Source organism: Parasteatoda tepidariorum, chromosome 1 (genome assembly GCF_043381705.1).
Source record: "Parasteatoda tepidariorum isolate YZ-2023 chromosome 1, CAS_Ptep_4.0, whole genome shotgun sequence".
Classification (NCBI taxonomy): Eukaryota; Metazoa; Arthropoda; class Arachnida; order Araneae; family Theridiidae; genus Parasteatoda; species Parasteatoda tepidariorum.
Genome location: NC_092204.1, coordinates 14,200,298 through 14,225,038, shown reverse-complemented (window position 1 = coordinate 14,225,038; position 24,741 = coordinate 14,200,298). Strand labels below are relative to the sequence as shown.

Genomic DNA, 24,741 nt, shown 5'->3' with positions numbered 1-24,741 from the left:
TTTTTATACTTCGAAAACAATGAGGATTTTCATCATAAGACACATTCTAAGCTAAAGAAAATCTATCATCTTCATAAAAACTCGTGAAAAATTTTCAGAAGGTGTATCAGCCAAAACAAGAAGTTACGGTCGATGAATCCCTATTGGGATATAAAGGCTTACTTTGTCGGAAACAGTACATTCCAACAAAACGCTCTAGGTTTGGGATAAAACTGTATCAGCTATGTGAATCCTACAGTGGATACATTTGGAATTCAATCATTTATACAGGAAAAGAAGCATTATTTGATGAAAAATATGAGCATTTGAATACCTCTACAAAGAGTGTCCTGTCTCTCATGGTCAATTTACTCGGAGAAGGATATACCTTAACTGAACATTTTTATACATCTCCAGAACTGGCTGAGATATTCAAAAAAGAGAAAACAGAAAAAGTTAGCCATCAACTTTAAAAACAATGAAGTTAAAAAAGACGAAATTATGGGGTTTCAAAAAGGAAAGATATGCATATTGAAATGGCAGGATAAAAAAAAACCTTATGCATGCTTAGCACGCTGAGTTCATCGAGGTATCGTCAAATACGAATGTCACAGTTCGCAAGAAGCCCACTCTTGTTGTTGACTTTAACCAAACAATGAGTGGAGTGGATCATTCTGATCAATGCCTATCGTATTATTCCATAACGAGAAATCAACAACGAAAATATTATTAATTAAAAGCCTAATAGAGGATTCAATCAAGTGTCCAACAGAAACTTTGGTATTGATGCATCTCAAAATATTGTGAGATTGACAGCGCGACACTTCCCTGCCATGTGGACAGTTCTAACTCAAAGAAACAGTATGGAGAAAGAAAATGTGTCGTGTGCATCAGCAAAATAATTGATAATGGATGGGAAAAGAGTAAGGCGGGAAACTAGGTTTCAATGCGTCGAATGTAATGTAGGTTTATGTGCTGTACCATGTTTTAAGATTTATCATACATGTAAAGTATTTTAAATAATTTCATATTCTTATTTATTTTTTTAAAAATTCAGTTCTTGTATTTTATCGATATATTTTAGTCAATGTAATGCAATTACATAATATTACGATTCTTTGAATTTTTGTTTACTGTGTAATGTAGGTTTATGTGCTGTACTATGTTTTAAAAATTCTGATACAAATAGATTAGTTCAAACAGTTGCATAAATAATATTTCCATTAATTGATTTCATAAATTTCTTATGTTTTATGTATTCCGTAAACGACCGTGACCATTGCTGCATCCTGCATGGCCTGCTATCGAAGCAATCATATTATATCTGGAACGATTGCTATGGTACCAGTACATGGTTACGTTAACGGCAACTACAGGTTTGACTGTATTAGATGGCTGGACTATGTTTCTTTTTCAGAAAGGATTTAATCAATCATGTTTATATCAACGGTCACGGGGAAGTTCTTATAGATAGGATAAAAGTGGATGGGTATTGTGCTGCAACGAGCACGGTTTATCAGTTTCACGTAAGTTTTTTCTTCACTCTCTATGTTTTTTAAATACTGATTTTTTTTTTAAAGTTAATGCTTATTTTTGTTCATTCTTTAAAAACTGGGCTGCTTCTTACATGCCTGTGAAAAATGTTACGATCCAGATGTCGTCAATCCCGTGTCTGGTGAGACCACGGAGAGACTTAGAAAGAAGATCATAGAAATCTGGAGAAAAGGGCAACATTTGATTGAAATGTGGGAACATGAATTTGCACAGATGAAAGAGGCTAGTGACGTCCGATTGTTTCAAAATACTCAAGACGTTGTGGATCCATTAAATCAATGAGACGCACTCTTCGGTGGCCGCACAAACGCAGTGAAACTAGTTTACGAAGGTAGAGCAAAATCGATTTCATCAGTTTGTACCCCTGGTGCAATAAATACTGTCGGTACGTTTAAATTTTTGACACTTCTTAATGCTTAAATAGTGAATTTTTTGTATCATTATTATTAATTTCTTTCCCTTTTTTCTGATTTACAGATACCCGAATGAGCACCCCACGGTAATTACTGAAAATTTTGACGATGTTAACACTTATTTTGGCTTTGTAAAGTGTCAGGTTTATGCCGCCCAACAAAATAGTCTCATCCTGTATTGCCTTATAATAGGAGTAATGGAAAGTTATTGTTCCTACTCTGTCAAGCTTGTTGTGACGTGGCTCAGCAAACTTCTTGCCCCCATAATGATTATGAAAGAGCTTTCGTCGGTACCTGGGTTACTGAAGAGGTGAAGAAAGTTATAGAAAGAGGCTACAAGATAATTAAGATTGAGGTTTTCTTATGTGGCAGTTTTGTTTATTTCTAATATTTATGGTTTAATATTATTTACATTATATTTTTTTTTTATCATTTCAGATATACGATATCTATCACTTCGAAGAATCATCAACGGATTTATTCAAATCCGTACATTGATCTGTTTCTTCAATTGAAACAAGAGGCAAGAGTGTGGCCAGCAGGTTGCGAAACTGAGGAGGATAAGGACGCATATATTGAGTCTTATTTCAAAAAGGAAGGTATACTACTCCGGAAAGGCAAGATCGCTTTCAATCCCGGACAGAGAGCAGTTGCAAATCTTCAGCTCAATAGCTTTTGGGGGAGATGGGGAATGAGCCTCATTAAAATGATGCTAAGTTTTGTCAGCAGTTTAGAAGATTTCAATAAACTGCTTGTTGATAATACCAAAGTCGTAAGTATTGTTCATATAACAAACATTTAGGGATACAACGAATATTCCTTTTAGATGGAATATTACGATTCCATTTTGTTCAAACATTTTTTTCTTTATCTTAGATTCGGGATGTGTTTTCCCCCCACCGAAACAATCTGTGCCATGCAGTGGAAACAAAGATCAGAGTTCATCGACGGAGATCGCTTTCAATCCCGGACAGAGTGCAGTGGCAAAGCTTGAGCTAAATAGCTTTTGGGGGAGATGGGGAATGAGCCACATTAAAATGATGCTAAGTTCACAAATATTTTCCCTGCTGCTTTCACAACCTGCCACGCGAGGTTAAAGCTAGGTGAGATAGACACACTGGATGAGCAGGTGCTATATTTTGACACGGATTCCATCATTTACGAGACAAATGGGAAGAATTATCTTCCACAAGGAAATTTTCTTGGAAAATTTACCGATGAACTTGGAGGAGAGACTATAGTTAAATTTGTTTCAGGTACGAAGTGCATAATCAATGAATTCCTTGTTCTTTTTCCTTTTGCAGGTGGTCCGAAAAATTACGCTTATATCACGGACAGCGGAAAGAGTGTCTGGCTAAGTCTGGTGTTTTTGTTTCAAGTGTTTCTTTTTCATTTGGTTTGCTTGTGAAATCGCTGTTTGACCTGGTTAATGTGAGTTTTTATTCTGAATTGGTTCTATGTATTTCATATTTTTTTCCTGGACTATACAGGCCCTGGGGGTACTGAGGGAGTAAATTTAGGCATTTGCCCTCTCTCAATAGAAAAGGTTTTGTTTTATGGCTACCAGGGCCGGTACCCCCTGTAGATGTCGGCTTCGGTGGTCATATTTTTATTTCCTTATTTTTCTTTATTGCGAGATTTATTATTTCTTTTTTTGAAATTTCTGCTGCTTTTAAGAGCGTTTTTTTCTTCTTCAAAGTTTTGCCAATTTAGAATTAAAAAGTTTTTGTATTCTTTTACTATCATAAATACTGAGTGTGTTGTATCGAAAACTTGCTACACTTTAAATAGAATTATTAACCTGACTAATACACAGTTCTTTAACATTAGTCGAGTATTATTAATATATTGCACTGTAAGTTAAAAAAATATTTATATTTTTTTTTCAAATGACTTTGTTTGATATTGTTAATTAACTTTTGACATTCACTATTGTTAATTAACTTCTGACATTTTGACTTCGGAAATTTTGCATCTGGAGAATGATGTCATGAGATTAGGAGTGGCGATACAATCATGGTAAATCGAGTGTGTCAACATGTCATAACACTAGTTTGAAATTCGACATTATATATAAACTTGAAATATATAAGAAAAATAAAACAATTAGAAGAGGGCAGTAATTTTTACATTTTTGAAACAGTTTTTTTTTTACCAGTTTGCAATTTGTAGAAATCTTGTCCTGTTAACAATAATTAAAATTGGTTAACATGGGAACTTTCTTTAGCGTAGCGTGTTAAATTTATTCGTTTCTTTTTTTCAGATGAAGTTCAAGTTGTTGATATATGCTCAAAGCGAAAGCAGTTACAGATAAAACTTAATAAGTCAATGTTTCCAGAGTCTGATTTAGAAAGTTCAAATGTCTCACGATCTTCATCTACGGAAGATTTAGAAGTGGAAGTGAGAAAAAGCACTCCTAAACGAAAAGCTGAATCTTTTTCTGACTGTAAATTTTTGAAGATATTATTGCTAAGTTCTTTGCTGTTGCTTGACTTTTATCGAAAAAAGCATATGTACTTTTTTTGTATATCTTCTAGGAAGCAATAAACGCTTTCGCCCTTCGCCATAGTCTTCAAAACAGCTTCATCTGGGTACACCAAAAACCAAGAAAATAAAGGCCTTGAGCAGCAATCTTCACTTCTGTCGCAAAAGATTGTCATCGTTAGGAATTGGGAAAAATAATATTCTAAGTAAGTTGAAGGAATTGAAAAATCTAGTACTTTATAACTTTATTTCATCCCAAATAAAGTTTTCGAAAGTGTGTACCCATGGCCGCCAGTACAACATACAAGATAAGAATCTGGCGTTGCAGTTGTACTTGGCGAGTCCAACATTTTTATCTACCTTCGAAAAAAACTTTTAAAAATAATTTAAAGGGAATAAATCTACAAAAAGGTTGGACAAAAAATGAATAAAGCAGATGACATCATACAGCAGAATTTAATATTTGGTATGAAGGTCATAGGATATCTGCCAAAAAATTATCCTGGGTCCTCAAATACCATGGAGATGCACGCAGCAGAAATAATGTGGAAACATTCAGAAAAGCAAGCAAGTTTACGGTACATTTCTATGCTCTCCGATGGCGATTCCAAAACATACAACCATTTGAATTCCTCTAATGTTTATGGCAATGAATGCAAGATTGCAAAACAGGAATGTAATAACCTTCGCTATGAGACTGGGCAACTGAAAAAGTAAAAGAATGAATAGAAAGTTACTTTAGGAGATAAGAAAAGAGTATACTTGACTGAAGCCAGCATTAGACGATTGCAGAATTATTACAAAAAAGCGATAAAGGATAATGCACCAGATGTTTATGCAATGAATAGTGCTATTTATGGCTTCATTGTATGTCTGCGGATAAGAAACCGAAGCACATGAAGAGTCCTGAAGGACATTCATCTTGGTGTTTTTTTTTTCAAAAAGCTATTGCAGCTCAAAAGCCCCTCCCCCCTTAACATTTAAGTATGAAAACTTACATTTGTGGTCCAATCGTTGAAAGATACTTCCAGTATACCAGCGGCTGATGACAAATGAATTGCTTGAAAGGTGTACTTATGGAGCCACGCAAAATGCCCACGAGAGTGTAAACAGTTGTATTTGGCAAAAGTGCCCTAAAGAAGTATTTGTATCAAAAAAACGCTTGGAGCTAGGAGTTCTATCAGCAGTGTGTTAAATTTAAAAAAAAATCAAGACATGACAGACGAATATTTGAATTGTAAATAAGTATCTTAATTTCTTTTAATATTTTTAATTTGTTTAAAACATTGGCTCGTGACTGGGTCGCGTGTTAGCGAAATTCCCTTTTTTAATTCTAGAAATCCCTTCGCGCTCTTCTTCTGATCGTATCTAAACAAGCATAGCTTATGCGCAGCTTAATGCTATTTAAATAGGCTTTTGAGTGATACGTTATTTTTTGAAGTATTTTTATAAAAATATAGATTTCTTTTTGTAGAAAATGGATTTTTCTGGTAAGAAACAGTTTATATTATTAAATTAATATGGTCTGAATTTAAAAAAATTGGTTAATATTAATACAAACGTTTCGATTTAATACTGATTGCTAAGTCTTGTGATGCACGTTTTGTTTACATTTCGACAGGTTGATATGTATAAATAAATATATCATATTTATTTGTCATTTTTGTTAAACAAAGTGAAGAAAACAGTTACAACTTTTAACATTACTTTTTCTTTAGCCTTAAATATGTGTTTCTTTCCATTTTTGGTATTGTAAATAAATTTTACTGAGGTCATTTTGTTGACTGCGTTAAGATCCCTTTATTAATTTAATCAAGCATTATTCATTTAAATAATAGCCTATTCTTAACTAAATGGTTATTCCAATCTATTTCTTAAATTGTACATAATTCTTATAAAGTAATAGAACATTTGGCTTTTTGAATAAGTATTAAAATTTTAATCTTCATTGTTACAATGATATGTGGAATGTTTCTAGAAAGCCTAATAATTGTAACTAAGATATTATATTTACAAATAAATTATATGTGAGTTAATCATGGCTAGAAAAAGCATCATCAAATTCCACCATATCGCTGCTAAAATTTGCAAGTGAGCCCAAACTTCTAGAAATGGTAGAAAATGCTGTTGAATCAGGGCATGTAAAAATTATGAAGGGGACAAGTTCATCATTAAAGCAACTATTAATGCTAGCAGGAAAGATAAAACCTGTCCTACGGGGACGATCTCGTCCTACTAGGTCGGAGCTTGGGTGAACTGGAGGTGAATTGACAAAACATACCGTAGATTATAAACTAGGCGATTGCAAGTGGAATTGGCGATGGATTACGCGTAAATGTGGTGGGAGAACGAAATTACATTAACCTAAACAGTGAAATTCGATATTTTTTTCTCCTCCTCGACTAGCCATGATGAATGAAAATAACTCATTAATTCATTTTAGTAGAGAATTAAAAAAGAAAATAACCTTTTTATTCTTAGGATCACGTTACAAATAAACTGTATTTATATTTTATTAAGCGCAATAGTTTATATTTTATAAAACGATCTGGTTTTTTGATAAAACAGATTCAATTTTTTAATTTTTTTTTACAAGAATTGTGTTTGTGAAGAAATAAAAATAATTTANTCACACCATAAAATCCAAGCCCCCCCCCCTCAATTTTCAAGCTAAGGTACAACCAAAAATAATTGCATATCATGAAGAAACAGAAAACATGATAACAATTAAAGAAATTTCATCCAATGAATCTTTCATTAAATTAATATCTCAACTTAAAAATACCCTCCCCACCCTCTCACTCCGTAGTAACCCAATCGAAAAATTCTTCGCAATATAGCGCCGGAATTCCGGACTCCTGTCCTGTCCTACGCAGACGATCTCCTCCTACTAGGTCGGAGCTTGGGTGAACTGGAGACCCTAAGCATCGTAGATGAGTTCTGTAGGGAATTCGGGATGAAACTCAATGCCGGTAAGTGCATCTCCATGCTGCTGCGCAAGTGCAGGGATGACTTCGTGGTTGACACTACCGCCAAGCTGTTGCTGGGAGAGGTGGATATCCCGCAAGTCGGACCTGAAGGATCTTTTAAGTACCTCGGGGTAACGTTTACCCCTCTTCCGTTCAGGTGCGAATAAAATACGGCCGAGACCTTGAGGGGGTGGATCGAGCGCATAAGCAGACTGCGGAGTGGTCAGAAGCCCGACTAAAGACTGGAGCTTCTGCCCACCTACGCGCTTGCTTCATACTCTTCAAGCCCACCAGGTCAGCTCAACACAGCTGAAAGTGCTCGACCGGATGATCCGCAGAGCGGTCAAAGGATGGCTGAAGCTCCCTAGCTCGACGTGCAACGGGTTACTTTATGCTGCTCGGCAAGATGGCGGGTTGACCATCCCCTCCTTACGGATGATCTGTGCGCGTGCCAACGCCCGCACTCGAGCAAAGGTCTTAGCGTCGGACCCCCCCGCGGTGCCAGGCGTCGTCAGTGCCTCCTTACGGGACGTGGTCCTTGAGGGAGCCAGTGTCGGCAATTGGAGGCGGAAGGATTTCGACCGTTGGGCACAGCTCCCAGCTCAGGGCAAAGGGATCATGAACTTAAGGAACACTCGAAGGCTAGCTTCGAGGTCCCAAGGAAAGTCAACACGAGGCTGAGAGCAATGATGTTGCGAGCAGATGTATATCCAACAGAAGCCGCCCCGCGGAAGATAACAGGGCGGAATCGTGCCGACTATGCAGATTCCCTTATGGGACCCTGCATCCCCTTCTTGCAGCAAGTCTCGCCCTCCACCGTATGCGTATTCGCAGGCACAATAGAGTGGCGAATACACTCTTCCGTGTCATTCAAGAATACGGCTGGCGAGTCCGGAAGAAATACCCGATCCGGCTTCCAAACGGTCAGACCTAATCCTACTTGGTAGCAGGAAGGCGATCACTATTGACGTCACAATCCGGTAAGAGACGAATGACCCAGATGCCCTGACGAACGCATACGTGGAGAAAGCGTCGAAGTACCAGCCATTGGTTGAAGCCCTGACGCTCGAGTAAGAACTGACAGAAGGCGTCACCGTTCACAGTTTCGTCCTTGGCTGATCAAGTTGATAAATCAAGTTGCAAAATTTGGTGCATATATTTGTTCTACCAAACTGTCAAAATTTTTCTAGTTTCCTAAAATCAGCTTTCCGATTTTAATTTATGAAGAAATTTCTTTTCTACATTTTATAATGTTAATAATTTAAAATTTCATGTATTTTAGGTCTTGAATTTACAAAAAAATTGCCTTGCTAGTAAATTTATTACATACAATAAATATCACCTGGTTATTTTTTTCTTTCAAATAAAAAAATACCATCTGATAATAGTCTTACTCATTTGCCCGATGTTGTCTGAAAAACATGAAAATTGTTTCCTTGAGCTTGAAAGAAGTATACAATTGGGTGACATGAACAGTAGTAAGTATGTTTACTGTTTGAAGACTATTGTAACTATATAGTTTAAATTTGTTTTTAATGATGCATTTTTAAATGAGTTTTAACTTTAAACGAAATTTAGGGAATGAAAGTGTTATTAGCATTATGTTTCGGAATATTAATTTTTGGGGCTAGTATAACTATAAATCTTGACCCTAAAGAAAGACCGTTCACAAACACAACACTGATAGTAGTGTGGCAGGATATGTCTTCATTTTACCTAGTTTAAGCACATGTCCAAAAATTATTGATGTTTCATATGTTTGCCTAAAACTTGGAGAGGATATTTGTGAAAGCTTGATTGGATTTCACTGTTTTACAGGATGTGACTCAATTAGTGCTTTTAAACAGAAGGGGGAAAATCCGAGCATTAAAATTAAAGCAAAGTTCTAAGAATTTCATTGATGCAAGATGCCCATTGGGAATTACCTTTAAATTTATACCCAACTTTAGAAAAATCTGTTGGTGCGTTATACGGCAGAGAAAAGTGTGATACAGTGAATGATGCAAGGCATGCTATTTTTGAAGTAAGATTTAACCTCACACTACCTCATAATTCTGATGCATTCTCTTGTCACCTTAAACGGGCTGACTGCCAAGCTTGCGTGTACAAAAACTGTTTAGAAAAAAAACTATGTGTGCTCCTAGTCCACACGGACATGGCTGGATAGTGAGTGGTGATGATTTAAAAGTACAGTGGTACACCAAACCGTAAATATTTGATACACAGTTGAAAAAAAATTGCCGTTCATGTAAAAAATTATCATATTCTTCAAAAAAATGTTTCTGTCGAGGCAGAGGACAACCTAGTTCAAATTGTGCACCTGTTACAGCTGTTCTAAAGGAAGAGTTGAAATCCCTTTAGAATCAGATTAAATATTCTTCAAATTAAATTAGTTTTCCAAATTTTAATTGAAATGACTTAAGCACAAAAGGTTATTGTTTATTTTATTCAAAGAGCATGTCTCGCTAATAGAGTGTCAGGAAAAAGAAATTTGGTGGAATTGCTGATATGGATGATTTCGACAAGTGTGCTGTACGGCAAATCATCCAAGATTTTTACATAAGGGAAAAGAAAGGACTATCACTTCGGAATTTAATTCCTGTTCCTCGTGAAAGAAATAATTTCGAATGGGAAAAAGATTCACTGAGGAAAGTTTTGCATTTATTAAACTTTCGATGGAAGCGGTACACTCCCCAAAGAGAACTACTAATCGGCAGACCCAACATTATGTTTTGGAGCAACAAATTCAATCAATCCGAGAACATCGGAGGATGCAGCGTCAACTTGTTTATTTAGATGGAACTAGGATTGACAGCAATTTGACTTTCCAGAAATGTTGGCAAGATGAAAAAAACAACATTGGTTTCGTCAGTCCTAAAAATAAACTAATCGTTTTGCACGCTGAATTTTAAACCGGAATCATCCCGGGAGCTTTGTTGGCATATAAAGCATCGAGTCAGTCTGGAAACTATCATGGTCAGATGAATTTTGGAAATTTTCGCAAGCGGTTGCTTGAGAAATTGCTACCAAACCTGCAACCTCAAAGTGCGGAAGTGATGGACAAGGCTCCATATCACACGAAAATTGAGAACCCTACACCAACAAAATCTGTAATGATAGACTGGCTGAATCACAATGGAATTAATTGCTCTAGTAATATGAGAAAGGCAGAGTTATAAGCTTTATTAGAAAGTAATCGGCCAAAAAAAGTTTCTTATTCCATAGACAAATTTGAGAAAGATTCATTGAGGAAAGTTTTACATTCCTTAAACTTTCGATGGAAGCGGTGCACTCCCCAAAGAAAACTGCTTATCGAAAGGCCAAACATTGTATTTTGGCGCAACAAACTTCTGAGAGAAATTCATGAGCATCGGAGGATACAGCGTCAACTTGTTTATTTGGATGAAACATGGGTTGACAGTAATTTAACTTTCCAGAAATGCTGGCAAGACGAAAATAACATTGGTGTTACATCGAACGTCTGTTCGAAAAATAGACTAATCGTTGTTCACGCTGGATCGTCAAGTGGATTCATTCCGTGAACTTTGTTGGCATATAAGGCATCGAGTCAGTCTACTATCACGGCCAGATGAATTTCGAAAGTGGTTGCAGGAGAAATTACTGCCAAACCTGCAACCTCAAAGTGTGGTAGTGATGGACAATGCTCCATATCACACGAAAATTGAGAACCCCACACCAAAGTATGCAACAAAATCTGTAATGATAGACTGGCTGAATCACAATGGAATTAATTGCTCTAGTGATATGAGAAAGGCAGAGTTATATGCTTTATTAGAAAGTAATCGGCCAAAAAAAGTTTCATATTCCATCGACAAATTGAGAACAAGGGCCATTTTGTTACTCGTTTTCTCCCCTTACCATTGGGATTTAAATGCTATTGAATTTGTTTGGTCCACCCTTAAAAGATTTATAAGAGAAAGAAATGTTACAGGAGACATGAGCCTGAATAATTTAAAATCTCTCTTCTGTGAGGGCCTTAACTGCGTAACTGCAGAAGGATGGCAAGCCCATTGTGAACATGTTCAAAACTTAGAGAACAAGTACTGGGAAAGAGATGGTGTGGAGAAATAAGAGAAATTAAATATGTAAAACACGCGCATGCCGAAAAAATTACGTAACGCTTCCACCCACGTCGAATTGATGCAAAGAGGATCGTAAAAAATCAACTACGCAGTAAGAAGAAACCACAATTACGTAACCATGGATGCGTCAAAACAATTACGAGCGACTTCACGGACAAGTTTTATGAAAGTATTAAATAAATTAGAAGGATTAATACGATCCAAGACACCGGCTATCATCGAAATAGAAGTAAGTGTGGATACTTTAATTGAAAAATGTAAGTAGTTAAGTGAGACTCAAAACTTACACCTACGAAATATGCAAGCCGCAAAATGCTCGGAGCAGGAGTACAACAATGAATTTGAAGCTTCCGAGGAGCATTACGACAAATTTTCTGCCATAAAAGTGAAAGCCGGAAAGCTAATATCGGCGACTACAAAAGCCGAAACTACGGCCCCGATTCGCCTACACCGGATAAGTCTCCATCTACGGCATATAAGTTACCTGACATCGAAATTTACGGGTGGACCGAAATTTCTGGACTTCATTTATATTAATTTTTAAATGTTTTTAGACTTGTTTACTAAAGAATGAATTTGGATTATAGATTTGATGGTTAATTTATCATGTCCTGGCTTTTAGATCAAGGACTTACATTCGAAGTTATACCCAATGGGTCAAAAGTAATGTGTATTAAGCATTTAAAATTTCGAATCAACATAATTGATTCATTCAATTTCTTATCTATGGCTCTGAATTGCCGTCTTGCTTTGGTTTGGTACAATTAAAGATGGGATATTTTCCCCATCTTTTTAATACCGCATGTGATGATGCTACAACATCACACTTGCGTCGCAATCATTTTTTTTCTTCAGTTTTTGTTCGTTTAACCACAATAGCCTTCTACTATTTTAATTGATATATAAATTTTTTATATCGATTATTTCACCTTAACTGTAACCGAGAAGCGCTTTGCCCCTTTCCGCGTGCCTTCTTGCCGTCAGTTGAGGAAACCACCGTGAGGGAGAAGCGTCGCTCTGGTTTTAATAACTTCAAGGCGCTTGCCTTCCTACTCATATATAACAGCGATTATCACTTTTTAGAAGAAGTAATTATGGAAAACTTCTTACGTTAAAATCTCTTCAATTAGTTTCAAAGTACAATCACATTCTATTAATTTAAAGATCACCTGATGAGACTTTAATGTTGGCACGTGTCGCTAATGATTTTGCGATATTTCAACAGCTATGTTGTCCAAGCAGCACGATTCTGATATATTGATTTTCTAAGAGCAACAAACAAAAATTCATCTTTTTCAAAAGGAATAGGTCTTCGTCTAAAATGTGAGATTTCACCCAAAGTTCCCCATATAATGATTAAACACCATGTTCCAGGGCCAGCAACATCAATGAACCAGTTTTATCAATGAGGTGTACGAAAATTAAGTGAAAGATCTTACATCTTGAACTGTGTGCCCTTAATGACTCACTCTCACAGCACTGATCAGAATAATCTGGAGATCGTTCTGGGACGAAGGACTAGGTAACTTATTTGAACAAATATTTTATAAGTCTAAATCTATACGACTAAATCTAACGTTTCTTTATTTCCATTATATGATGTAAGTTAAATTTCACATTTTTCTTTTCATGTAATTCCTTCGATGAATATTATTCACCCCTTTTTCAAATTTTAATGATCCATTCCTTTTTATTTCAAATGTACTAAAATTGTAACAATACCATACCGCAGGAAATCAAACCTATGTTGGATCCTTACCAGAACCTTTTTTCCCCATCTTATTCTATGTCTATCTAAGGTCGGAATGATTTTTTAAAGTGGTAAAATGAATACAATGATGGTACTGCAGGTAATTATGATAAATAAATTATAATCTTATTTTTAAAAAAATATTTACTTATTACCGAAATATGTGGGTCTTTTTTTCTTCCTTTTAACTTATTTTGATGTAGATATTCTTAGAAGATGCTGTAACATTTTTCACTCAGAAATGATAAGCATAACCGGGCACAGATCCTCTGTAGTAAATGTAATTTGAAATCGATTTTTTATTGAACTGAAATTTAATTTTAACTAACAACTGTTATATTGCTCTACAGTTATGCGACTATTACTTCATCAGGTATGGTTTGTACAAAGGATCCGATTCAAGACCGCTTGAGTTCGAGCGACTCCTTCTTTCGAAGTAGGATCAATGCCGTAAGCTTACATTACGAGAGTGAAGCAAAATATGTAGACTTAATGCTTTCAAACAGTTCTACGTACATCCTCCGAAATTTTTTGTTCATTTTCATTCAATGCCGTCAGGAGCAGGCATTGCAAAGGAATCTGTGTCGCATTCGATATACGAGTCATCGACTACAGAAGATCTGTAGACAAATATTATTCCAAACGGCCAATGTTTTCATAGAATAACGAGAAGCAATTGACCAGAGAAGCCTTATTAAGCTTATTTGTAGGGCAGTCCAGGGCTTTCAATTCAAAATAAGCATTTTTAATTTAGTACCATGTTATGGGTAGCCAGAATAAATGAAAAAATTCTCTCAAATTTCACAATTTAAACGCCGAAGCGTCTTTTTACCACCCTTTTCGTGCTCATCCCATAACCGTTCTGTTCTCACATTGGCCATAAGTAATAAACATGTATGGCCTGTAATAAACATGTCATCAACCACTATCGCATCGGGATTTTTCACAGGCTGGATTGTCCGCTTAGGCATACCAACTTAGATCACGAGTGATAGAGGAACAAACTTTGAATCCTCATTGTTCCACAGCCAGCAGGAATCGCTTGGAATTGAACGTTCCCGAACGACAAGCAATGGCTCCTCTTTGAAGTGCCATGCGAAAACAGACTGGACAGATGTTCTCCACAGTTCGCGTTCCACAGTTAAAGAGAGCACGGATGCAACCCCAGCTAACTAGTCTATGGTGAAACTTTACACCTACCAGGCGAATTCTTCATTCCAACTCCGAATGATGATTCTGCACAGGAATTTGCCAGTAAATTACGAGGTCTATTCCAGACGTGCAACCTCGAATGACATCACACCATGATAATTATCGAATTTTTATACATCCTGAACTTAAAACTTGTTCTCACGTATTCGTTCGTAGGGACTCAGTTATAAATCCTTTACAATCCTTCATGACGGACCATTTAGTCATACCGAAAAGAAATAAAACATTTCATTAATTCTCCTCTTACGTGACAAAGAACAGACTATTTCCATCCGCATCAAACTCATTCCTCAGCAGGTGGCCTACCATGATCTCCATGGAATGAAATTCCATCGGAATTATTTTTCTCCACCACGAACACCTTGGAAAGAGATTCTTGGCAAGAATTGGAATCGGTTTTATTCCAACCAGTCTCCGGCACCTAGAATTGTCGTTCCAAGAGGGAATCAAGGGATTTGTTGATCATTTTAAACATGGCGCTCAATAATCTAATTGGTCTAGTTCAAGAGGAAATTAATCGAATTCCAAAGCGAGAAATAAGACCTGAGAGATTTCCCGCTCTTCATATGAGCGATAAACGTTTTATTTCTCTGTATCGCGTTTATAAACATATTTCATGAACCGAATTTACTTACTGATATAATCAACTGCTTATTATATTACTTCATGTGAGATAGATTCCAAGTATTTTATTTATACATTTTATGGGTTGATTTTTGATCGGCACTGCATTTTTTCGTATGAAACTTCATTCAATACAATTCGAAAATATCTGAAGATAGTGTAAATGTACTTAACATTGAAGTTTACAATTAAAATTCATTACACATTTCAGTATTATTTTCTTGATTATATTATGTCATCAGTTACATTTTGAAACTTGGAAAAATTTACTTGTTGCATTTATTTTTATTTCGTTAATTTTTCTTATTTTAAAAATATTTCTCTCCTCACTAACAATGAGATTGTTTTTATTCTCTGCATGAAAATATTAGTTAACAAAGAAAATATAAATATGTTTATATATTGTACCACCCAAATGAAAGTAACTTTGTTCATACATTGGACAAAGTAATACTAAGATACCAACATGAGTAACTTAAATTACTTATCGTAACTTATGAGTAATGAACACTTAACTTCAGTAAGAGTTTAAGTATATATAATATATTATATTTTTTGTAATAATACTCTTCCTTTAGTTCGTAATAACCAATTTATTAGGAAAATATTTATAAGTGTAAAGAAATGCTGTTTTAACTCAAACTTAATTTTTTTTAGATAATCACAGCTCTCAACTTCTATGCGTCAGGCTCATATCGTTCGTGGGCCAAGACTTCACTGTTTGCATGTCTCAGCAAAGTGTGAGCAATTGTATTCTTAGTGTTTCATCTGCCCTCAACAGTGTGATGAATGATTATATTAGATTTCCTCTTCAGAAAAGGTAATTGTTACACTCAATTAAGAACTTTTTTTATGCTTATAAAATATTTTTAGTGTAAGATTATACTTGCTTTAAACCGAACAAACTTTTTGTAATGAAACAAGAAACCTTCTTAGGACAATTTTATGTAACATTGTTTCAGTTTAAAATCTTGCTTTTGTTAAACATACAGAATATATAGATACATTTTATCAAGATTATTCTATTCCGTTTGATTTATTGAAAGATATTTCCATTTCTTATAAGTGTTTTAAAAATAAGTCTCTTTTTTAAATGGTTAATTTTAAATTTTTTAACCTATCGTAGCAAATTGTGCCACTTTCTGTATCTTAACATTGAGAAAAACATTTTTTTCCTGCAAAATATTTACTTAACATAATTTATAGTTGTGTGTTAGCATAGATAAATAAGANAAAAAAAAAAAAAAAAAAAAAAAAAAAAAAAAAAAAAAAAAAAAAAAAAAATTACTAAGCCAATACACCAACTTGCACTCAAGATATGAAGTCAGCCAAAATGTTTTCAAACTTTATGAAGTAAATAGATATTAAGAGTTAATCATATTATGCCATACATGCTGTCCATTAAAAATCACAAGACTCGGTATAACAAACCTGTCATTCCCCTTTAGGTACACTATTGTTTTGGTACATTTTTGTAGAATTTTATTTATCTTATTCTATTTATTTAGCTTATAAAAATTTAAGCAATAAGTTTTTTTTTATCTTAGTATGCATTAAAAACTTTTTTTTCTTTCAGTGAACAAGAGTTTTACGACTATTCAGGATTTTGTGGTGTGACAGGCGCAATCGACTGCACCCACATTGCAATAATTGCTCCGAAAGATGACGACACTCACAGGGAACAGAACTATGTGAATCAGAAAAATTTCCATTCCCTTAATGTTCAACTTGTAAGACATTTTTTTTTTAAAATTATTTCTTGTTCAAGTCTATCTTTAGCTTGTATCTGTTATTTAAGTTCATTTACAGTCAATTTGTAATGTGTACATGTTCTCATCAAATATAATAACCATTAATGTAATACAACTTTAATATTTATAGGTTGTTGATATGCAGCAAAACATTTTGAATATTTCTGCAAGATTCCCTGGCAGCAGTCATGACTCGTACATTTGGAAATCGAGTGATTTACGAAGATTGCTTCAACAAGCCAAACTGAACGACACGTGGCTCTTGGGTAATAGCTCTTATAAATTATTTTAATTTATATTTATTCATACCCTCCAACTGCTACGTAATTTCCGTAGTTTCAGAAATCTTCTTTTCTGACGGTAGCAAAATTAATGTCTTAATATTTAAAAAAAAATTAATTTTAGCGTAACTTGTCCACTATTACTTATAAAAGTGCAGGCCATATGGCTAGATTCTTAAGTTCTGATAAAAGTTTTATGAGAGATCCATTTGCTTTAAAAATTTCTACTTTGGTTCGCTACCACTAGAAAGAATTATTTTCAAAATCCTCATAAGTTGGAGGGTATGTTTATTAACCATATGTATATATATTATTTCATTTTAAGATCAATTAACAGTTTTCTATTCGAAAAAACTTTACTCCATTTATTGTTTTTCATTAAGAAGTTTTTATAAAATTGTTCCGATAAGAATAGACACTAATCCATTATCCAACGTACAGGTTCAGAACAACTATCATAACACCAGCTCAATAAAAATGTCAGTAAAAATTTTTGTTAATAAATTCATTAAAAAATAAACTATACTTAGCAACTTTTATTCAAAAAATATTAGCCAAAAAAGTCTAATACAGAATGTAAACATATTGAAAAGAGTGGATTTAAAATTATGCTTAGTTTTTTATTCAATTTGTAAATTAATTCAATAAAAAATTTTTTTTAAATTTTGTGATAGTTTTATCTAAGAGATGTATTTCAGAAAAAAAGTACCAGTTTTTTGTATTAATATAAAAGAAATGGTTTTTACTAATCTCATTTCTGAATGTAACTATAGTATAATAATATTCATAGCCTAATTGTTGTCTATTGTTTATTCGAATAGGAGATTCTGGATATCCTCTTGACCCATGGCTGCTAACTCCCATCAGTGGGGACAACTTGTCTTCCTCTGAGGAAGAATACAATAGGAGGCACGTTTCTGGCAGTGGTACCGTTGAACGGTGCAATGGAACACTGAAGAGTAGATTTCGGTGCCTTTTAAAGCACAGAGTGCTAAACTACTCGCCGGAAACTGCAGCATAAATCATAAATGCCTGTGCTGTGTTGCACAGTATGTGCATAAAAGAGAATGTAATCTTTGAAAATATAAGTATCTGCGCAGCCGATGTGCCTTTTGACACGAGAGTTCCCTTCAATCCAGGGCAACGGGAAGCTAATGTGAGAGAAAAAGTTATGCATATGTTTGTTGTTTAATTGCTTTTTTAAAATTTCTCACAAAAAATTTAAAAAAAAAAAAGAAAAAAAAAAACTTTTAAACACGCCAGAGCTATTTTATATAGTACTGCCAGTCCTAAGCCTGGAAAAAGTGTGAAGGGAAGTTAGTGCATAAATAATCATTTAAACTAGTTTTTAAACACTTTCCAATTATCTGAGCCACGTTCGGCTCCAAGCAGTTTGGATAACCGGCACTCTACTGTACATAGTATACATTTTTTAAAATTTCTCAACAAGTACTTAAAGGATCAGTTCGAAACTTTAGAGGTATTTAGTTCATGCGATATTTCAGACTGAGCAATAAAGTTTTTAAAAGGTTTCAGGAACCGACAACAAATTACAAAAGAAAACAAGTACTTTTGTACACTATATGCCAGAAAATCAAGCAAAAATCTTAATTATCTGACATCTTAACTTTGATGTTTATTTTTCCCATCTACGATGGAATACCAGTTTTGCATTTGTTTTTAGCCACCTTTTTTGTCGCCAGATATAATGTAATACATTTGTTGCGATTTAAGTTGTTGTACTGTAATGTAACTGATTTATTCTTGATCAACTTCTTTATATTATTTTCTCTTTTATGTGGTTTATTCAGAAATAAAAGATAAGAATCTTTATAAATTAAGTTTATCAAAATATGTTTTGCTCTTGTTGCAATCTATTAAAAGGAGCTTTTCTGCCAGCAACAGCCAGACTCCATAGTAGTTCCAGCAGGAAATCATTACAGCATATTCAACCAGAAGAAAACTGATGCTATGATTAACTTATACAGCCTTCAAAACGTTTTAAGAATTGGTCCGGTAACCCAACGAATCTCCTGGGTGAGGCTTCAACCAGCTCAACAGAAGGGATTTTCCTATCATACACTCAACTGTGTGTTGCGATTGCTCTCATGATATTTTCAATCTAAAATATCTGTTGAAAGCATTATTCTTATTTTGCTATAAATGTAGCGTTTATTTCAAAGCGTTTATTTGCACAACTTTTTTTTTAAAAAAAAAATGATTTCGATTTCTTATGCCCGTACTCACCATTGACCTTAACCCTCGGTCAGAGTTCAGAACAGGTTTTGTGAGAGCAACTCCAGGTTAGAGGTAAAAATCCCCTTCCACCGTATACGTAACTGCGAGTTAAGAAACTTTAACCTGAAGATATTCCGGGTCAGTGTAATCGCGCATGCGCAATAAACGAGTGTTTGTTTAGATCGTTTTCTTCGCCGGCGTTATTTGTTTTTCTGTTTTATTTTGTTTTTATATTTTAAGTATTTTTTTTTTATAATGGAAGATTATTCTTAAATTCAAAAATTAGAATTCTTAGAAAAGCTTGAATCAAAAGCAAAGAAATGTTCGACTCTGCCCATTTGATGAGTTGGACGGGGGGAGTTTTAAAAAAAGATTTCGTCTGAACAAGGAAAGTGTTTCCTCTTTATTATCTATTATAGGCAAAGAATTAGAACAGTTATCGACGTTAAATAACGCCTTATTGCCTCTAGAACAATCGCTTATTACACTCCGGTACTATGCTACCGAAAGTTTTCAGCTTCTTCTCGGAGATTGTTTTCAAGTAAGCCAGTCTACAATATGTAGAGTTATACACTGAGTTAGCAAAGTCCTTGCTTCTTTGTGTAAGGAATTAATTTTCGCCTAAAGACCAAGGAAGAATGTAAAGAGGTAAATGAATTTTTTTTTTAACTTGCTTACACATACAATCTAGAATCTTGTTGGAAAAGCAGCAGTCAACTGTTGCTTAGATGCTGTTGGAATTATTTTTAATTAAAATATATAGAGATGGCGAGCAGTAGATGTAAAGCGTAGACCTAGCCTAAGTGTTGAATATGGAATAGTTTTAAGGGGCAGATGTGCAAAAGCAATTCTGTCGATAAGATGTAGAATGAAGTAAAGTTTTTGCGTGTGCTGTATTTGATTGTTTTACGTTGTACATAGTCGTTTCTTGTTACAGTTTAATCGGTTCATAAGTAAATGATAAAAGTATATATATCATTCTGAATATTATTAAATTGAGTTGTTTGAGACAAGGATAGCAATATCAAAAGAGACATTCAATCGCTGATCTCCACCTCTGAGAAAGGGTAAGAAGATCATTTAGTTTCTTGCTTGTGAATACGAACATTTATTTAAATTTTGTGCAAGACTTGTAGCCGAACCCGGCGCGATTGTTTGAATTTATTACTATTGTCATTTGAAAAGAGAAAATATTCAATATGAATGAACCAATTGAAACTAAGGAACTAGATAAATTCAAATTGAAAAGAAAAAAAATAAAAGCTAGTACAATTAAAGTAATTAATGCTATTAAATCAGAATTTAGACAAAAAAAATTTGTAGAAATAGATTTGTTCTATTTGGAAGAAGCACAATTAATGGTAAAGACACAAAAATAAGCTCAATCAACTAAACTGACATCAATTTAGGTCCAGTGTCTTTTCCAATTGAGAAAATTAATGAAATATCTAAAGAATATGAAGAGAAAGGTAATTTTTTATTAATTTATTCTTATTATTACAATCCTATTTTTTAATGAAATTGTTTTTATTGAAATTTAAATTTTGTGGAGACTTTTTTTCTTACACATGAAGAAACCAAAAAGCAAATTTTTTGAATTAGTTTCATTAGATTGTTCTAGGGGCAACTGTGGTTCATGCTTTTAATGGAGAATGGGCTGTGCTAATGGTGACAGCAATTATGAAGAGTACGTAATTTGAATTGAGCTTCTGAAACAATTTTTGTTGATTCTACTGCCAGTTGTGTGAAAGTATTGGTACTACCTTAACGATACTTTTGACAGCAACGAAAGTTGGAGCACTATCCATTGCTGTAATCATACACGAAAATCAAAGCACCGAGAGTGAATAAATAGCAGCATTTTCTTTACTAATGAAGGAATTTCCTACTTGTTTTGGAAATAAAAAGGTAAGGCCAATACCATTTATAATCAAAATGTTGTAAAATTTGAATAAAATTCATATTTAATATCCATCTAACAGAATATCCTAAATTTTAGTATTTATTCAATGAAGAATATTTTTTTTTTTTTTTTTAAATTTCACCATATTAGTTTCACAGTATCACACCATTATATACTGTTGAAGTATATTCACAGTAATGCTTTTATTTTCCTTTTTTGCCGATAGGTGGCAGCATGAATATACTTCATATTTTGTAATGAAAGTGAGAGTTAAAAATTTTATTTCTTTTCTCAAATTATGTAAACTTTAACTTAAAATTCAATTACAATAGATTGTGATAATTATATGGCATCAGCAAATAGTTTCTATTGTATAAACAACTATTTTTCATCATGTTAATTTCTATAAGTGCAAATCTGGATTAAATCTTTTTGAATGTATTTGGTGCTTGGGGTGGCACCCCGCTAATGAGGAAGCTTTCTTGGTTGGAAGGTGGTGGGTGGGATTTAAGTTAATGACCCAAGGCATGCTACTTTTAACTTGGGAAAATTAAGTTCTTCAAATAAACGTTCCTGTCGAGGCCGAGGACAACTTTGTTCTGAACCTTCCTGTGACAGCTGTTCTAAAGGAAAAGTTGTAATCTCTTTAGAATCAGATTTTGATTAAATATTCTTTAAATTAAATTAGTTTTCCAAATTTTAATTTAAATAACTTTAGCGTCAAAGGTTATTGTTTGTTTTATTCAAAGAGCATGTTCGGCTACTAGAGAATCAGCCTTTAAAAAATAAAAACAGAAGTCTCCTGCTTAGGAGAAGATGTGTTGCACACTCACAGAAAAAGAAATTTGGTGGATTTGCTGATATAGATGATTTCGACAAGTGTGCTATACGACAAATCATCCAAGAGTTTTACATAAGGGGAAAAAAGTCCTGTTATTCGTGAAAGAATTAATTTCGGATGGGAAAACGATTCACTGAGGAAAGTTTTGCATTCATTAAACTTTCGATGGAAACTTTGAACTCCCCTAAGAAAACTACTAATCGAAAGACCGAACATTATTTTTTGGAGCAACAAATTTATGAGAGAAATTCGAGAACATAAGAGGATGCAGCGTCAACTTGTTTATTTATATGAAACTTGAATTGACAGCAATTTGATTTTCTATAAATGCAGGCAAGATAAAAACTACAACATTGGGGATTTTTCGAACTACAGTTACAAAAATAGACTAATCGTTGTGCACGCTGGATCTTCAACCGGATTCCGGGAGCTTTGTTGGCATATAAAGCATCGAGTCAGTCTGGAGACTATCATGGCCAGATGAATTTTGAAAATTTTAGCAAATGGTTGCATGAGAAATTGCTACGGAACTAGCAACCTCCTGTAGTAGTGATGGACAATGCTCCATATCACACGAAAATTGAGAACCCCACACCAACAAAGCATGCAACAATGTCTGTAATGATAGACTGGCTGAATCACAATGGAATTAATTGCTCTAGTGATAAGAGAAAGGTAGAGTTATATGCTTTATTAGAAAGTAATCGGCCAAAAAAAAGTTTCTTATTCCATCGACAAATTGATAGAAGAACAAGTCCATTTTGTTATTCGCCTTACCCCTTACCATTGCGATTTAAATGCTATTGAATTTGTTTGGTCCACCGTTAAAAGGTTTATAAGAGAAAGGAATGTTACAGGAGACATGAGCCTGAATAATTTAAAATCTCTCCTCTGTGAGGGCCTTAACTGCGTAACTGCAGAAGAATGGCAAGCCCATTGTGAACATGTTCAAAACTTAGAGAACAAGTACTGGGTAGGAGATGGTATGATGGATGAGATCGTTGATGATATTATCATAAATACTGATGAAGACTCTGATTCAGGAGAAAGACTCTTGTGATGAGGAGTACACATATTAGTAATATTTATTTTGTTATATTTTGCTAACGTTAAAAATTTTTTTGATTGTATATTTTTTAAAAAAAAGGTGTCAATATATGTATGTATTGTAAAAATTTTAAATTTGTATAGATAAATATTTTGTATATTTTAAATTATTTCAAATGCTTTTAAATTGCGATTGTTACTTTGTTAATATCCTATTGTATTATTTACTCATTTGACCACTTAATTTAATTTTTTATGTATATACTTGTATATTGATATCAATCTTTGCTTAATTTGTATGTAAGGGCCATATCATAAATAGTAAAAATTTGTTCAATTCAAACTTCAACTCCGAAGACAACCCCGTCCGAAAACATAGGTGTGCTAGACATATCCGAGTTGGAACAACTGCTGTTCAACTCCTTCATTTCTCTGCGAAAGTGTTGAAGCAACTTCGCAATTCAACCAATCAGAAGGCAGCAACCGCATGGGGTTATGGGATAGCACAAGTGAAAACAATATGGCCGCAAAGTTTATGTGAAGAAGGAACGTATCTAATTTGATATATATTAATTCAGGTGAGTTTTTAAATTGAGTATTGATTTTAAAGTTATTTTATAAGAAGTATAAATCTGTTTCTAACCATTAAAGAAGTTTATGTAATAAATGTGTTATGTTTTTAAATGTTAATTAAGAGTAAGATTTTCTACGCCGAATTCGCCAATCTGAAGTAAACTTGGCACGTACATAAAAGTAGTTTTGCTTTATATTTAGACAATACTTTAAAAGCAATTCATAACATTTGTTTATCATTTAATCTTTTTTGTACGTAAGTGTATATTTTTTAGTATTCGCCGAATTAAAATGTAGCTTTTTTTTTCTCATTTACTTTGCTCTTTTCTCAATTACTTTGCTACAATTCTAGATTTTACTTATAAGATTATACCAGCAATTATTCTAAAAAGTAAATTTTTCGGAAAACTCACTCATACGTATATAGTATGCTGACAGAATTAATTGCTTGGTATTTATTTAACTGTATATTTGTCAGTCTTCGCCGAATAACAAATTTTTTTTTTCCCAATTACTTTGCACTTTCTATCACGATTCACCAAGTGGGCCCACTTTGAAAAAACCCACTTGGGAAGCTAAGTGGGTTTAATTAAAAAAATGTTTTTATTAAAACTTATTGATTCATGCTTTAGATATGATGAAGTTTTTAAAATTTGTAAAGTTGAAGAAACTTGAATCTTTAATTTTATATTACTATTAAAAACTTTAAGAGGGTTTTTTCAAAAAGTAATATTTAATGAAATGAAATCAGATAGAAATAATATAGTCTTTAGGATCAATTTTTCAAATGCAGTGGCATGCTTTATATCAGACTGATCGGTTTCTGCTTTCCCATTAAAATGTAAGCAAATTGTTTTATAATACCTCTGTTCCATTGTTTTATAATTAATAATTCAACTATTAATCGTTATTGTATAAGAGGTTATTGTTCAACCTTTCCGAACTGCGGCCCGCCAGGTGATCAGTGATCAGAATTCTGGCCCGTGGTCTCTTTGCAGTTGGAATTTGTTACAGTTTTG

General features: G+C 34.0%; 2 protein-coding genes and 1 pseudogene across 2 annotated transcripts; all 3 read left to right on the top strand.

Annotated features, from left to right (window-relative positions):
* The first annotated feature begins 8,085 nt into the window (after positions 1-8,085).
* Positions 8,086-11,491, top strand: LOC139425100 (uncharacterized). The gene is made up of 3 exons (XM_071178156.1): positions 8,086-8,322; positions 9,872-10,007; positions 10,926-11,491. The coding sequence occupies exons 1-3, from the start codon at positions 8,086-8,088 to the stop codon at positions 11,489-11,491; spliced, it is 939 nt and encodes a 312-aa protein (XP_071034257.1).
* A 129-nt stretch (positions 11,492-11,620) lies between these two features.
* LOC139425083 (putative nuclease HARBI1) lies at positions 11,621-18,141 on the top strand. The gene is made up of 5 exons (XM_071178137.1): positions 11,621-11,759; positions 15,746-15,908; positions 16,665-16,818; positions 16,970-17,105; positions 17,942-18,141. Exons 1-5 carry the CDS (start codon positions 11,621-11,623, stop codon positions 18,139-18,141), a joined length of 792 nt encoding a protein of 263 aa, XP_071034238.1.
* A 4,441-nt stretch (positions 18,142-22,582) lies between these two features.
* Positions 22,583-23,181, top strand: LOC139425069 (uncharacterized; annotated as a pseudogene).
* Positions 23,182-24,741: the final 1,560 nt, after the last annotated feature.